Here is a 17544-nt window from a genome sequence, read left to right on the forward strand (position 1 = left end):
TCAGATGGCCCCAAAGGTGACAGAGCTGCCCCCTGAGCCCCTGCTTCTTGGGAGTTCAGTGAAACTGCACCGGCTGCATGAGCAGGATCTGTTAGTTATACCTGAGTCAACTCGGCACCCACAGGTGTGAGATGTATTTACCGAAGTGTCAGGGAGAACAGAAAGCAAGACAAACTACCTTTCTTCTTTCATAAAAGGGATTATCACTTCCTAATTCAGAAATTGTAGAGTAATGAAAACTACATCAATAATTTTCATAATAATTATAGCCTTTGGTTTTACCCTTGAATGTTTTCCTGGCAATGTCTGATTCAATTACCCCAGAAAATGTTATTATGCCATTTCAGTGTTTTCCTGTGAGGTTTGAGTCTAGGATCAACTTGCCGGTAAATCTTGTCCTGGGGGGCTTGTAGTCTTCTGTTCCCAGGCAAATGGCAAGTAGGGATCCCTGTCTTGCATGGTGTAGATAGATTAGTGATTCTCAACTTTGTAGCTAGATTAGTGACTCTACACACACACACACACACACGCGCGCGCGCACACACAATGTCTGGAGACATTTTTGATTGTTGCAACTTGGGTGATGCTACTGGCATCTAGCAGATAGGAGACACGAATGCTGCTAACATCTCATTATGCACAGGGCAGATGCCACCCAACAAGCAATTATCCAACCCAAAATGTCAATAATGGTGAGGCTGCAAAACCCTAAGTTAGAGTAAGAATACAATTAGGAAATAAAAAGTATTGGTCAGGACACTTCTGGTTATATGTGACACTTGGCTCTAAGTAGTTTAGATGACAAGGGAACTTTCTATTGGCAGGCATATTATTTAGTGAGAGACTAGGCTATTATAACAAAAGGACTCCAAAGAATAAAGTTTATTTCTTTGTTCATGTTCCTTATAATGATGTTCACTGTAACAGACTTCATTTCTTTGTTCATTGTATCCATGTTCATTATAACAATGTGCATTATATTGTTTATTATGTGCTTGGCATTCATCTAAGCATTTTATAAAAATTCCCATTTAATCATCATCACAATCCTATAATGGTACTGTTATTTTTCTCATTTTGCAGATGAGAAAATTAAGACACAGAGAGGTTAAGTGACTCACCAAAGGTCACACAGCCATGTGATATAGCTCATGTGTCATTAAACATGAGTCACTTTCCTCATTGGTCCTTTTCAAAGTCACAGAGTGCCATTAGGGCAGCCATCTCCCCAGACAGATTTCCATTGTGTTACTCCACCCTGGGGTCAGAGCCCAGAGGGACCAAGAATGATTTTCCTAATCCTGCCCTGCTGTCTCATGCAGCCTGAGGCCCAAGGGAATGTTTCTCATCCATCTCGTTTCCCGGTGGGACACAGAAATTCCGTAAACCACCTCTGGAAGAAACACACGGCTGTGCTGATGGGAATTACAGTAGGGCCCATGGGGTCTATTTGAAACCTGAATCAATGGTGCAGACACAGAGAATGGATTTAGAGCAGTTTCTTCTGACTAAGACATTTGGGATTTAAATATAAATTAGAAGCTGTAAGTCAATTCCATGTATGAATTTGTACAAATCCCTTGTAATGGAAGCAGAAGGTTTCTCTTAGCCATATTTGTACTTGGGCGTTAGCATCAAGGGCCTAACCAAGTGTGTCGATTTCCCCGCAGCGCAGGAGATTAAAGATGTACTTGCTCTAGTTAGAATGGGTTGGAAGGGGCGCGTGGGGAGGGGCGCGCATGCTCCGTGGGCTCTAGGGGGGTCTGTCTCGTTTCTGTATTGGCCTGAGCAAAGCCCCACGGAAATTCAGAAGAAGGTGGCTCCCCACTGTGGTTCAGTCAAAGGGTTTGAAAAAGATAAGGCTCTCCTCGCACTCTCTTTCCCAGCCCCTCATGTCGTTTGGAGAGGGTGGCCTCATTCTCGAGCGTTGATTGCCTCTCCTCGCTGGGGAGCCAGAGGCAACAGTCTGGCTCCAGGTGACATCAGGTGATCGAAAGGGACAGTGCTGGATCGCATCGGTGTGGACGGAAGACTCGAATCCGTACCACCCAAAACAGAGTCACCCTGTGGCCTGGCAATCCCACTCTTGGGCATAACCCCTTACAAAACTTGCACGTGAATGTTCCCGGCAGCATTATGCACAGTGGCCAAAAAGTGGAAGCATACTAAATGTCCACCACCTGAGGAATGGATAAACACCATGTGGTCTGCCCGTATCATGGAATATATTCCCTCCACACAAAGGGAAGAAGTACTGATCCATGCTACACTGTGGGTGAACTGTGAAAACGGACGCTCGGTGAAAGAAGCCGACACAAAGGGCCACATATCGTATGAGTCCATTTAGATGAAATGCCTGGAAGAGGCAAATCCTTAGAGACAGAAAGTAGAAGAGCGGTTGCCAGGGGCTGGAGAGGGCTGAAGAGTGGGGAGTGGCTGCCAAGGAGGGTGGGGTCTCTTTCTGAGCTGATTAAAATGTTCTAAAATTGATTGTGGCGATGGTTGCACAACTCTGTGAATGTACTAAAATCCATTCCATTTTACACTTTCAATGGGTGAATGTTATGGTATGTGAATTATATCTCAATATACCTGTTACCAAAAATATGCACAGCATCATGTCTGCAGACTAGAGGTGACATCACCCAAAGGGCCACCTTTCTAGAATGAACTTGAGATCTTCTGAAGTTTTGAAAAATCACGAGCTGTTTGAGCTTGAAATCCATTTTTTTTTCCTCCTTAGCTCAGAAATAAAACCAGATTGAGCAAAATCTTAATTCTAGGAACTCTAAAAAGATGGGAAAACAGAGCTTAATCTATAGAAACTTCAGACCTAGCTCCTAGAATCAGGAATTGTAGCTTATTTTTAATATCACCAGCATCTCCTGGCACTTAGATGTTGAGGAGTTGATAGGAGATGGGACCCAGGAGGTCGATAAAGAATGAATTTGTTGGAAGGAGGTTTAGAAAGGAAGGAATCACTCAAGAATTCTCTTGCCCTGCTTTATTTTTCTTCAAAGAACTCAACAAGCATGGCATTGTTTTATTTATGCATTTGTGTATTGTCTCGCTCCCACATAGGAACAAAACAGAGCAGGGACCTGCTATGTTTAGGCCACTTATGTGTGCCCAGTGTCAACAGCAGAGCTCAGCACAGCATCACGAGCCATAGATACCTGTGGAATGCAGGAATAAGGGAAAGAAAGCTCCAGTGGGGGAATAGTGAAATGGATAGTGATGGCGAGATAACCACATGGAGAGTGAAATGAACAAGGGACTAGGAACATACACATGGAGAAGGAACAAATGGATGTGATAACAAATGCACAAACAGGAGAATTAACACATGGATGGGGATGAAGGCATAGGAGGGAGATGAATGAATCATTAGGACAGTGGCAGGCAGCCACCATGACTGAATCTGCTCGGCTCCTTTTGCATCTGTGAGCGTGTCTAGTGGGAAGGGCTCTCCTGCATCCTCACATCACGGGGCTTGTCTGAACATCCAGACGCAGCCCATGGTTAGGGCATCCCTGAATTCAGCAAAGGAAGGCAAGTGGGGTAGGTCAGGAGATCGGACTGGCGGGTTTCCCCTCCGAGACGATGTGTAAGAAGGGACTTCATCCAGGCGCTGGGCAAGATGGCAGGATCACTGGTCCAGGGGAGAAGGCCACAGAAGGTCACAAGAAGAGTCTTCTCCTTTGAGATGACTAACAGGCTGTGAGTCCAGCTCATTGTAAAGAAATAGCCATATGGGTGTATGGGTGACTTAAAGTATGGTAATTACTTCAATACAGGACAGTTTATCTGTAGTGCCACCCATAGCTATCATTGTTCCTAAGCCAGGTGTCCTGACTCCATGTCTCTGGAACAGTGAGTGGCATTATTTAGACAAACAGGGTGTCCCAGTAGGGACCCAAGAAGACAGGCTGCTTCTTTTCCAGGATTTCCACTCTGATCCCACTGGGAGAGCTTCCAGATATATGACTAGGCAGAAGCCCACTGAGTTCCTAGTCCTTCTTTGGCCCCCAAAGTAGCACTTTAGGCATATAGTCTACCTACACTCAATGATGGAAGCCAAATACAGCAGTTCCATAGTGGTCCTCGAGAATCAATTTCTACTTCCCTGAGTGGTCCGCCTTCCTCTGTGGCAGTCCCCCTCTTTGCTAGAGAGGCAGTCGGGTGGAGGTATAGAGAACAGAGATTGGTGGGTGATGGGGTGTATCTGCAGAAATAAAACAGTTGATGAAAGAGATGACCCCCAGGAGACAGCCCTGTGATTTCCTTGGCAGGTGTATTTCACGGGTCTGTTAGCAACTCCTGTGAACTCCTTGAGTGTAGAACGGTAAGAATTCCCAGGGTTCCCCACCAGTGGTATACTCCGGCACTGCCCACACCCTGTCTCCACCTGCAGGGACCCAACACAAGCTACAGCGGGTCACCAAGATCTTTTAACATTGGATGATAGCTCTAGGAGGGAGCTCGGTGGTCACCTCGAGCAGGTGTCCCCAGCCCTGGCTGTTCACAAAAATCATCTGGGGGAGTTTTTAGTGTACAAATGCCTGGGTCCAACTAGAGAAAATTGTCTAAAAGCTGGACCTAGACCATAAATAGCACTTTAAGCTTTTCAGGTTATTCTAATGTTAAGAACTGTAGCTCTAATCTGATACCCTACCTCAGATAAGCAAACTGGGACAGAGAAGTTATGGAATTTACCAGAAATTTACCCTTGAGTTAGAGGCCAACCGGAATTTGCCCCATTTCATTGAATTCCCCACTCTGGTGAATTTGCAGAATTGCATAAGCCAAACTCCAATGTCTTAGAGCAGACAATGCTATTGTTCCTAAAAAGCCATTCTTCATCCAGATTCAAATGTTTGTGGTCAAATCAGTATCTCTACAAAAAAATCTCTTTGCTTCTCAAAATTAAACTATTTTCAATTATCTTGTCAGATGAACAAATGTGTTTTGCATTTTCTTTCATTTTTTTAGAAGAAAGAAGCCCAACTAACGGGGAGACGCTAATGTCAGATGAAATAAAATGTCTAAGCCTGGAATTTAGAGAAAAAGAAATGCAGGCATATTTGCTTCTTGGTTGTTTTTTTTCCACTATCTAATGTAATATTTATTTTGTTATTCCCCTAAGGCATTGATTTTCAAACTTCTCTTTAAAAGAAAACCTTTTTTTTTCCCAAGTAAAATCATAGCCAGGAATTCTAATATGCAAAACAAGTAAAACATAACAGATTCCTCAGGTGGTTTAAGTTCTTGTGATTTTTTGGGAATACTTGATGTATTGTCAGAGAACTCCTTGACCATCTCAGACATTCTCAGTTCCTGGGAACATAGTTTGAGCACCACTGCCCCACTGCCTTATTTTTCTGTTGGTCTTTGGTGGCTATGTGTTGTCATTGTGTCTTGCAGGAAAAAAGACATGCTTTGCTATGTGAGCCTCTTCTCCCTGAAAATTCTCTTGTTTTGTTTTGTTTTGTTTTGTTTTGTTTTTGTTTCTTGGTTTTGCAAATGTGTGTGTCTGTATATTGCAGATTTGAGGAGTTTCGGTAGGCAGGCTTATGCAGAGGAAGAGTACAGTCATTGAAGGTAGACTGTCGGGCCCCAGGGAGCCCAGCCAGCCAGCAGGGTGTCTTCCCCGAAAGTCATTTACTCGGCGCCCCCCTATGTGTCTGCAACCAACACGTGGAAATGGCTCATAGGAAATGAACTGACCAGAAGTGTGCACTGAGAGGAAGGGGGGACAGTTCCTGCCACAGCATTCCATGAATACTGTGTCCCTATCTTGTCCAATGGCTCATTCTCTGCACCTGTAGAGCCAGCAGGTTGCAGGAGGCCTGGTCTTTCCTCTTGGTGGAATGGGACCCACAGACAGCAGCTCTCCAGGAATGTGGTTTTCCTTCCAGCTCAGAGTTACCAAGGGTGGGTGGGTCACACCAACTAGGGAGACATTAGTATCGGTCCTTCAGGATAAAGAACCACATAGCCTAGGGTGCCAATGAGTGTTGAAGAACATTCCTTGCTCAGGGCACGTTTCTTTATTGTTGCATTGCTACTCCTTATTATTATTGAACTGTTTCCACATTCGGGTTTTGCATTTCCTTACGCTTTTAGAAATGGTGGGTGGCTTGAAACATTCGAGTGAGAAAACTCTAGTAGCGCATGGAGATGTTTGATAGACTTTTCTGCAACTGCCCTTTGCCATAGCTGGTAGGTACGCTCTCTTTGCATAATACAGATGACGTGCAAACGCTTTTAGCAAAGCATCTGGCACAAAAGAAAACCACAGTCATTGTCAGGAGAAGAAATCAACGTTAGTTGGATCAAGGAAGGACTTTGATTATGTTTTCTTAAAAAGAATCTTTGTCTTTCAGACTGAAATATTTACAGATACGATGACATGTCTGGGATTTGTTCCAAACAATGAAGGAACCAGGAGGGGTGGCTATGGAGGTGAAACTATATGGGCGGGAGTTGAAGGTCTCTGCAGTCTGATGACAGGCACTTGGGGTTTATTATTCTACTCTATCTGCTTTTATAAATGTTTTAAATTTTCTGTAACAAGATGTAAATGAGAAAAAGGGAAAAATGTTTGAGAAGCCATCTATGGAACTCGAATTATCATCAATAGGCCCACACTTCTCTGATGAGAATGGGAGGCGTCTACATTGTTTTCACCAGGGCACCATTGTCGCAAGGAGTAGAAACCCTCTCCAGGTGGCAGGAGTGAAGATGAGGCTGTCAACAGGTACAGAGCCCCCCACAGACAAGAAGGTTCCTCTGGGGAACCTTCAATCACGGTATTGAGAGCACAACTGGGAAACCAGTCAGAGACCGAAAACAAAATCTGTTTTTGTCTTTGAGTGCCACAGAAATCTCTCTTCTGGATTTTCCTCTCAATTTCTCCATTCTTTTGCTGTTCTATGCACAGCATTGGATTTCTCTGACGATTCATCAGTGTCCAAATGACAAAAAAATGGCCACCCTATGCTCAACCGCTCAGAGGCCTCTATTTCTCTAGGTTCAAATTTTTAAAAGAAATAATCTAATTGTTCATGAATCAGCCAATGTGTTGGTCCCCTAAGCCAGGTGGTCACCTCTGGGTGCAATCCACTACAGCCAAGAAACTTGGTACAGAATGGCCTTTTAGTAGCACGCTCTTCAGCAGAGACTGGGAGGAGGTTTAGTTCCCCCAAAATGTCTTATGGATTATGCAGGCATCCTGAAATATGTCTACTCAAAACCTTTAAGATCTTCAGAAAAGGAAAACTCTCACTCACCATTTAGAAATTCTATCATCTCTGCCATTTGAACTACAATTCAGTTCCCTTTCCTTTTGCTCAGTGGGCATAAAGAAGACCTAGTCACTCTTCTTACTGGGAGACCCTCAAACACCTGTACATCTCCCCCCGACCTTGGGTTTTTGTTCTGCAGTCAAAAATAGTCCCAAAATTGAATTCATAAAGTGCTCTCACTTTAGAAAAGATGTGGCACTGGGTGTTTCGAGGAATCAGATACGTGACCCAGTCTTCCCAGGGGCTCACCAGTGGGAGGGCCTTGCACCAGACTGTCTCCACTTGCGAGAGCAGCAGAAGGGCCTCTGTACCAAGGCCTTTTTGCTGGTGGTTGCTGGAATTCCTGCCTCTCACATATTATTTATTTCTTCACTGTGTAAGCAGTCTCCCGTGGGTGTTGAAAGTCAAACCTGTGACCCACTCCTTGTCTTCAAAGAGAACAAAGCATTTACATAATTTTATCCAGACAGAAAGGAAACAGATGTTCCCTGATGTCTGGGGCTATGATGAGCTGGTGGGTTCTGGAATGTTCTCTCATTGTGCTCCTACAGTCACTTTGGGGCCTGGCTATGCCTGTCCTACTGGGACATGGCTAGGGAAGGACTTAGTGGGTTCCAGTCATCTTGAGGGATGGCCACTGGACAGGCCATGGTTCTCAGTCAAGCAACCTCAGAGTCCCTTGTGTAGCTCTGCTGCCAATCACTTCCGAGACATAAGAGCATTTTTAAGATACCAAATGAACTTTATTTATAACTCTTTTCTGTATACTTTTAAATTTTTATGTAAATATTATATGTATTATATATAATTATACTTTCTACTTTTATATTTTATATATTTATTTTATGTCATATTACATACATCGATAATATTATATATAAGTTGCATATACACATTGCACGTAAGTCAAATGAAAATGTTCTCTTATGTTTTCTTCTCAAAGCTTTATTGTTTTGCCTTACACATTCTGTGTAAAGTGTGAGTTAAGGGTGAAGAATTGTAGTTTTCTCTGCAAGGGTATCCAGTTGACCCAGCACCATTTATTGAACTGATCATTAACTGGATGTCTGACAGTGGAGGAAATGGTTTTAGGAATGGTAGAAAACAAGTTGTCTGGTTGTGCCATAGGTATGCAAAATGTAAAGAAAGTGGGCATGAAGCGGGAATCCTACCCCGTGCATTTACTGCTGCATTTATTTTCCTTGGTAGAGTACCCAGCATGCAGTAGATGCTTGGTGAATATTTATTAAAATGAATTCTTGCATCTTTCCATCCTGAGATGAATCCTAATCCTAGACAGAAGGAACCCGGATATCTAATACAATTATCCTTCCTAAATGTGGGTGCTGTAGATTGTCCTCATTTGCTTTGGGTTTTGTTGTTAGAGAAAGAAAAGAATAAACAAGTGAGTGAGTATCAGGTGTACAGAACTGAAAAGAAAAGAGCTTATCCCACACAACTCAAGGGAAATAAGGTATGTGCACAAATATAACTACAGTATAAGGCAGACTGTGATAAGAACAGAAAGAGTCCCAAGGGTTTGAACCATTATTCTCCAATTTATTAGTAAGAATTTCATATAATACAGAGTGAAATCAATCATCATTATCATTGCTAACAAATATTGATCCCTCACTATAAATGTGCCAGGCAAGTTGCCAAGCTTCTTAAATGCATTATCTTATTTATATCAATCAGCGTCTGTACCCATTAGACTATCAGCACGAGGTTAGATTCTTCAAATACACCGTGTCCTTTATGTAAAACACAGACTCAAAAAAAAGAGTTTGCAAGTTAAATTCCCGATGGTCTCTCCCCTACCTTTTTATCCTCACAAAGAAAAGTTAAGTTAATAAATCTTTCTGAGACTTTATCTTTTTAATTTTCTAAAACCGAGACCCAGGTGACTACATTGCAGCTTTTCAAGTTCAGCATCGGTTCTCTGTAAACCTTCAGGTTTGGCAGCTCAGGAGCCTGGACTCGCAGTCAGGTCGGGCACATAAGCTGGCATACGGCAGTCCTTAGAATCATCCTCTGTCGCTTCTCCCCTGCCTGTGGCTTTCCAGCCTGCCGGTCACTGTTTCCATCCCCCGGGTTAACGTGAAGACCAACTCTTTGCTCTGTGGGGAAGGACGTGCATTCTTGGTGTATAGTAAAATTCAAGTTCCTCTTTTCCCTGGTGACGACCTTTGTGGCTAGTCCTAAATGCCACCATGTATCTCAGCCCACCTTGTCAGGGAAAAGAGAAAGAGATAACTCAGTTCTGAATTTGCTGGAAAGAGCTAACAAGCTGACGTCATGCCGATGAGCCGACGCCCAGCACGGCTGTGTAAAAGTCCATTCTACAGCTGGTGTTTGATGGCATGCAGTTTAACAGGAAAGTAACTTTATCTATTTATTTTCAATTAAAGGAAGTAATGTTACAATCAATAATTCCTCCTGCTCTGGTGTGGTAAATTAATGTATGTCTATTGTTTTTAAATCACAAAGTGAGCATTGCTATAGAAATGTAAAATGGTACTATTTCATTTTAATCTATTTAATTTTCCATTCTTGAATTACATAATGGGGTTAAAACATTGAATAGAATTAATAAAATGAGTGTTTAATTAAGCAATAATGAGTTTCTAAATGGATGCTCAAAGAAACCAGCTTTATAAGTTTATGCAGGAATCAGATAATGGTCTTAACAATTACTATAATAATTGTGTTGAATGTTTTCTATATTTAAAGATTTTTTTTTTCTGAATTCTTTCAGGAGTAGATTTAAACATAACCCAGTTCCTTGATTAGACTCCGTTTTGCTTATAAAATAAATTCCAAATGCCTTTCTATGGCCTGCAAGGCCCTGCACAGTCTAACCCTGTCCACCTCTGTGGTCCAATGTGACACCGTTCTCCCCAGCCCCGCCTACGTTCCAGCCACACCCAGCTTCCTTTTGTTCCTCACATGCACCTGGGCCTCCCTGTGCCACCTGGCCTTTGTTCCTGCTCTTCAGGTGCCAGGAGCACCCTTTCCTTCTTCACCTCGCCAGGGCCTCCTCTTCTGTCAGTCCTCGGGGCCTTTCTCCCTAATGATCCTCCCCGGACTGACTCAGGTAGCCCCTCCCATATACACACGCACTGCTACAGACTCCCCAAGAACTGTGTGATTTCTGTCCTAGCAGGTAACGCAATTTTATAATTATACATTTATCTTATATCTGCCTCTCCTTCCAGCCTGGAATTTCCATGAGAAAACATACCATGTCTGTTTTGTTTACTAGTGTATCCTTGATGGATGGATGGATCACTCGATGGATGGATGGATGGACGGACGGATGGATGGATGGATGGATGGATGGATGGATAGGTAGATGGATGGATGGATACATGGATGGATGGATGGATGGATGGATGGATGGATGGATGGATGGATAAATGGATGGATAGCAGGTAAATGTGGCTGTGGACCCCCTGCTATATCTAAGGACACATGAGGTCACGGTACACACTTTTGAGAATTTCTAGAACATTACCACTTTCCCATTCTACTTGGATTCATTGGTCATACACTAAAAAGGTATCCTATGCCAGCCCCTTTGGTAGACTCTGTAGACATGAAAATTTCAGTGCCATGGGAGAAGCTGCATGGGTTTGTCTCACTTAGACATAGCTTAAATATTAATTTTATTAATCCATCCATCCATCCACCAGATCTTTAGATCTGGTCATGTGTTGGACATGGCACTATCTATTGAGGATCAGGGCTGTCTTATCCATCAGGCACCATTGGCACAGTGTTAGGAAACTAAAATCAGGAGGGGAAAAAAATAACTCTTAGGGCAAGAGAAATTTTTAATTCTTTTCCTCACATCACAAAAATAAAATGTTTAAAGACTATAAAAATCTATTATGGTAGGAGGGGCCAGTACAGGCAAAAATGCTTAGAGTTGACAAATGTCACCATGCAACTCTGCTGGAGCACAGGGAAGATCAGTCCATCCCTGCCCTCCCGTGCACCCAGGCAGGTGGCAGAATAGGAACCGGTCGGCATGTCAGTCCCTCATAGTCTTGCTCCTGTGCAGCTTTATCCCTTCACGTTCTCTCCCAGCTTTCCCCTCTGCTGTCAGATCCCGCTTCCTATATTTAAGACCATTCATTCCTTTAAAACATTTCTACTGAGTCCCTTCTCTGCACCTAGCAGCACTCAAGAGGCTGGAGATAAAGTCATGAACAAGCCAGATGCACGTAGCGCCTCCAGCTTCCTCAAATCATGATTTATTATAGTCTTTCCTTCTTGGCAGTGCGGCACTTGTGTGCTTTGACAAAGCACCTTCTCACGTATGTACTGGACGTAACTGCATTTCCACCTGAGAGGTGGCTCCCAGCATCCTCTAGTCTTAGCACACTCCACACCCACGAAATTGGCTACCTGGTTTCGTAAGGTACAGGTGTCAGAATAGCCACAAGGGCAGGTTATAAGGTGATTTCTACTGTGATCAGTAGGGACGGAGAACCAGCCCTCTGGCTCTAGACCACAGCAGGGGCGAAGGACTGGCCTAAGCGAAGGGGGTCTGAGGTGGGCACAAGTAGCAGAACTGGTTGGGAGCAGAGATCACTGGGATGCATTGATCTTGAGTCTGATCTTTGGTCACTAAATGACATTGGAGGAGACCGTTCCTCCTTCCTTCTCTGTGCAGTCATCGTCTTCTGTAATCTGCAGGGATTCGATAGCACTGTGTCCCCATAGCTCCCTCTTGGACGTGCCTCGGACAGCTGGTCACAGCACTCCTTCCTGTTGAACCCAGATGCACCGCAGGCCGCTGAGCCGGGGCTCAGGCCGCCTCACCCTTGCTGACACCCGCGTGCCATCCTTAGACTTGCAGTCCTTCTCATTCTCACTCCAGACTGCATATCGGAATTATCCAGGCAGGTTAAGAAAATATTGAATCCTAGGCTTCGTTGTCAGTGAAATAACACTCAACGTTTTTTTTTTTCAAACCCCCCTAGGAGATTCTAATGTGCAGACAAGCCTGAGAAGCACTGGTCTAGTTTTCCAACTCAAAAACTCTATGATTTTTGCGAGAAGAGGGAAAGATCAAAGATAGGAGCAGTAGACCTTATTTAAATTGCCCCCTGGAGCTGTTTCCATGTGACAGCGTCCTCCATATCCCTCCTCATTCCCGCTATTTTCCATCCTCCGAGCATCTTCTAAGACGTCTCCAGCACCCGTTTTATGAAAAACAAGCAACGCGCCCGGGTTTGCCTAAATGCAGGAGACAAATTAGCTCCTGTCCCCACCCTCTCCCCTGCAAGGCAATGGGATTAAGGCTTATGATTAATGATTTGCAAGTCAATTAATCAGCCACTGCTTTTGAAACCTCATTTCTCAAATTACTTCTCTTTGAACACAAGGGCTTTTTGACATCATCTGCCTGTCTCTAGATTCACTTTCCTACTAATTGAAATTCCAAGATATTTCTTCTTGTTGTCAGCTTATTGGTATTTCTTGTTTATAAAATATTTGCAAACAGATTACTGTTCACCTGTAGCATGTCAGAGGTGAGCACCGAAACAATACTTTATGCTTCCAGCTCAAAGGAATGTGCTAATGATAACTCATGAAATTCTCTATCTATGGGGAAAAATGATTTTTCATCTATTGATTTATTTTTGCCACACCTACTTTCAACAAGTATTTGAGATGTATTACAATAAAAACACAGGTACAACAAGGCTCCAAACAATTGATTTATGTGATTCTTTAGCAGGTGATTTTTAAGGTCCTATTAGGACAAGGCGTGGGAAGAATGGGACTGGTTTTCTCCATTAGGGAAGACGGCCGGGTCTAGCAGAGGCTCTGGGGTCAAACACTGCGCTTCGGATCCTAGTCCCCCTACCTACGAGTCTTAGCGCCCCACTCATCTGGTCATCTTGCTGTTTAGGGCAGGCAAAGCTGCAAGAACTAATGCAAACCAAAATGGCTTGAATGCAATTGAAGTTTGTTGCTCACTCAATTGTAGTTCTGGGCCGGTGTTCTCAGCCACCAGGCTGTTCCTCTGCATATAGTGACTCAGGCACCCAGGCTCCTTCTGCCTTGTGACCCCCACTCCCCTCCTGTCCTGTGGCACTCTGCCTTCTGGTAGGCAGGGGCCAAGGAGGACAGAGAGGAGGCACAGTCTCCCAGCCCTCCCACCCCCATGCAGCCCAGCCCAGTCCAGCCAGCATCATTTCTGCCCTGCCCACGTTCTGTAGGAGAGAAACCAGTCTCTCAGACCCATCTGAGTTTAAGGAAAGCTGAGAGGTGGAATGCAACATCTTCCAAGCCAAAATCCCCCTATGTTGTCATTCATCATTAAGTAAGATGATGTGTGTAAGGTCTCCAATACAAAGTATGTAATAAGTGGTCATTGCTATGGTTTTTCAAAAGAGTGACAGTATCCCTGCTGAGAGCAAATGTTAAAAACAACAACAACAACAAAAAAAAAAAAACAAAAGAGTGACAGTAACCGTCTGCTTTGTTTGCAGTTTCAAGCCACAGTGGAGGAAGGAGCCGTGGGAGTTATTGTCAATTTGACAGTCGAAGACAAAGACGACCCCACCACGGGTGCATGGAGGGCTGCCTACACCATCATCAATGGAAACCCCGGGCAGAGCTTCGAGATCCACACCAACCCTCAGACCAACGAGGGGATGCTGTCCGTCGTCAAAGTAAGGGCACTTCCACCGGCCCCTTTCTCCTCCTGTGGGCACAGGGGGTCGTGGAGTCACTGAGTTTAGAAGGTCATGAAGAAATTCTCCTCTTCTCTTCCTTTGAAAATTAACGAAGGAAAAGGCTCAGGGCTTACGGGTGTCCTTGTATCCTCAACAGCATAAACCAGCAGCCTTAAAGGGAACCTGTTTTACAGATTCTAAAAAATCTCAAACTCATGTGTAACTTTAAGAAAACCAAACTTAAGTTTTAAGTGAAATTCTTCACACATCTGCTAATCAGTTATCAAAAGATCTACTAAAATGGGATATGTGAAGTTTTTTTGTGTGTGTGTGTTTGTTAAGATCTATGCTCAGAATGGGGACTATTATATTTCTTCTTAATCTTTCTTAGCAGACTCTCAATTATTCTCTGCAAAACACACACAAAATAGTTCTTGGTGGGAAACCCTCTGTGAGCCTTGCTAGCTGGCACGCTGACCCCTCGCTCTGGGTGTGAGTGGAACTAGGGAGAAATGTGACCATAAATGTGAAGCTTGTGCTTATCCAAATGTATCAGGTGGGAGGATGGGGGCATAGAAGGGGTGGCCCAGGTGGTCCTGGTTCCTGGGGGAAGGGATCTCATACAGTCCCACTCCGTCTGGGAAGTTCTGGGGAGAGTTTCTGCCAGAGACCAGGACCTTCATTGGAACACAGTTCCTTTTCTAGTGCATGAAGCCGATTGCCTCAAAAGCAGGGAGCCCTCGTATTTCTAGTAATAATAGCAGTGGGCAGAGCAGAAAGATTGCTGCCTACTCTACTCCTTATATGTCCTTGGCCAAGATCCCGAACTATGTTTTCTGTGCTTCAGTTTCCTCAACTGTAAAATGAGAATGATAGTATAACATACCTCTTAGGGTTGTTGTCATATCCATTACGACAACATATTATTAATATAACAGAGTACTATAGCTCAGGTGGCTTACAGACAATAGACATTCATTGCTAACAGTTCTGGAGGTTGGGAAGTCCAAGACCAAGGTGCTCTCTGACACCTGGAACTGTCAGCCAATCTTGGACTTGCCTACCTTCATCAAGTTATAAAAACTCTTAAACTCTCTTTATTACTGAAGCCACTATCAGGCTGGTGTCCTGTTACTTGCAGCCGAAAGCATTCCTAACGGAGGCCTTGGGTGCCCGGCACCATGGACAGCACCAGAGGGCATGGCCAGCCCTCCCTCTAGAAGGCTGCCTGGAGCTTTGCCTCACATGTACTAAGAGGTAGGGAGAGCTCAGGGCCCTTCCTATGGATTCATGTGGCCAAAGGGAGGAGGAGCCTGCACCCCAATTCTGTAGCAAAGGGAGTCTGCTCACTAGGAAAACTGAAGCCCAGTGAGAGTCCCAGCCTCAGTGGGCACCTCCTCCCCCGCGGTTTGCAGAGAGGGCACCTCAGATGCTTATTTGGCTTTTGCCTCTTGGACATAAAATAGCTGCCAAAGCCCCTAGCATCGTGTCCTCCCACTGCTGTGCCCCAAGGCAGGAAATAAGGAGGCAGCCAGACAAGTGAGAGAAAGTGCTTTCATGTGCCCCTCTCCTCTTATCAGGGATCCAAGAGTCCCTCAGCCAATTTGTCGTGATGTCTCATTAGCCAGTGACACATGTTCACCCTTAACTTCAAGGAAAGCTGAGAAAGTCTGAATCTGGCCTTTGACCTCTACAGTAAGAGGTGGGGAAGGGCAAAGGGGGTTGTTAACGGCTGCTGGGCAGCCGGCCACCAGTAGCCAAGCACTTCCCCGGCCAGCTGGAGTCCGGGTGCTGAAGAACCAGCTGGAGTCTCAGGCGTGTGCTTGTTTCCAGCAAAGTCCTGTCTCCCAACAGGACTGAATCCTAACAGTTCTGGCAAACGAGTACGTTTCATCTTTAAAACCTTCAGGTTGGAAACACCCTTAGTTGCTTTGTAAACCCATTGCAAAACTATCAAAAGGTTCTTGTTTCAGCTGACTATAATCAACCCTGCCTTTTTAAGTCTATTTTATCTTCTGTCCTCACAGAAACAAGCACCCCGAAAGCACCCTTGTTCCCCAAACCTGTCACAGACTTAAAAATTGCTGCAGGACCCGTCTGAATCTTCCCTCTTCCAGCTAACAAATGCCCCATCCTCCACCCTTCCCATGCGGGACAGCTTTTCCAGCCTTTGAATTTTCCAGGACAATGATCCACATCCTCTCTTGACACTTGAAAAAATATTAATTGAATTGCATCTTTGTAGCTTCCATCAAGAGCATTTTCAATTTCCTCCCATGCCTGACACAGAGGCCCAGCCACAGACAAAGCACATTAATAAGGTTGTGAGCTGAGATCGTGGAGGGCGACTTAATCCAATGTACAGCTCACAGAAGGGACTAGGAGGGGAGACCTATGTCTCACCAGCTCCAGGTGGTCTAGCCCTGGGCATCCCACAACTGGAATTATTAAGTCCCACCTTGTGCAAATGTAAATAAATGCTAGAGAGGCTCTGCTCCCTGCAAAGACCAGCCTCGTGTCGGTGGCACTCTGCCTCCTGGGACTCGGGTGCCACACCACGCTAGGCTGAGCTTATGATTGGTGCCTGCGGGGGGTGGAGGTGGGTTTCGGGAGCCTGGGGCTCTCCGTGTCCCAGTCCTGTGCGGGGGACTGGCCTTCGATGCCCTTGCCACCCAGCAAGCCAAAGGTTTCTGCCCCCTTCGATATCCTAATCGAGACAAATAGCTGTGGGTTCCAAGCCTGGCAGCTCCCTGGCAAGGAAAGTTCAGCAAAGTTTGAAAGCTACTGTACTGAGGTTGCGTATCTCAGGCATCCCTCGAGATGGGCAGAGATCCGTTATTAGAATCCACAGAAAGGAGGATGGGATGGTAGATTATTCTTGTGTTACAGGGACGAAACCAAAATGTAACTGGGCAGCTGCTAGGCACCAACAGCTTTGCATCTGTGAACTCTAATACTAACCCTGCTGGGAGTTGCTCTAGGGGAAGCGAGGAAGTCCAGTTACAACCAGGAAGCACTGTGTGTGTGTGCGTGTGTGCGCATGTGTGTGTATGTGTGTTTGCACGCACGTGATCCTCCCCATGTGTGGAGTGCTTAGCACTGTGTCCGTGTCAGCTGTAATTATTGTGAAAAGTAATTTGCCTCAAGTCACTGATCATCCTGCTGGACTCCGTTTCCGGCTCTGCGCCTGCGTAGCCCCTTCCCCAGTTTCAGCCATCCTCACCTCCCTGCTCCCAGCTTTCCGTATCTGTTGCAACCTGGACAGCTGTTGTTTGCTTACTTTTAGTTGAGTATAAATCATATCCCTTGACTCACTTCGTCTTGCCCTCCCTGCCCTCGTGTCGTGGGTCGCATGAATTGGCTACTTGTTTTTCCTAGTGAACATGAGAAAAAAATAGTAACGATGGAAATAAGAAGTCTGCCCTCATCCTACCTAAAGGTCTTGCTGGGCACCCCGGCGACAGGAGCCCTGCTCTGGGAAACATCACTCTCACTGCATGATGTGGCTCTGATGGTTTGGAAAGAGTGACGCTCAGTGGGCA

The 17544-nt window shown here is 44.9% G+C and overlaps 1 protein-coding gene across 1 annotated transcript in view; it reads left to right on the forward strand.

Moving 5' to 3' along the window:
- The window catches only part of CDH13 (cadherin 13), a 958432-nt gene that overhangs the window by 848685 nt on the left and 92203 nt on the right, over positions 1–17544 (forward strand). The window contains exon 9 of the mRNA XM_012743295.2: positions 13817–13999. Coding sequence (XP_012598749.2) covers positions 13817–13999 — 183 coding nt within the window. The remainder of the gene's footprint in view (positions 1–13816; positions 14000–17544) is intronic.

The sequence above is a fragment of the Microcebus murinus genome, chromosome 20, assembly GCF_040939455.1.
Source record: "Microcebus murinus isolate Inina chromosome 20, M.murinus_Inina_mat1.0, whole genome shotgun sequence".
Lineage (NCBI taxonomy): Eukaryota > Metazoa > Chordata > Mammalia > Primates > Cheirogaleidae > Microcebus > Microcebus murinus.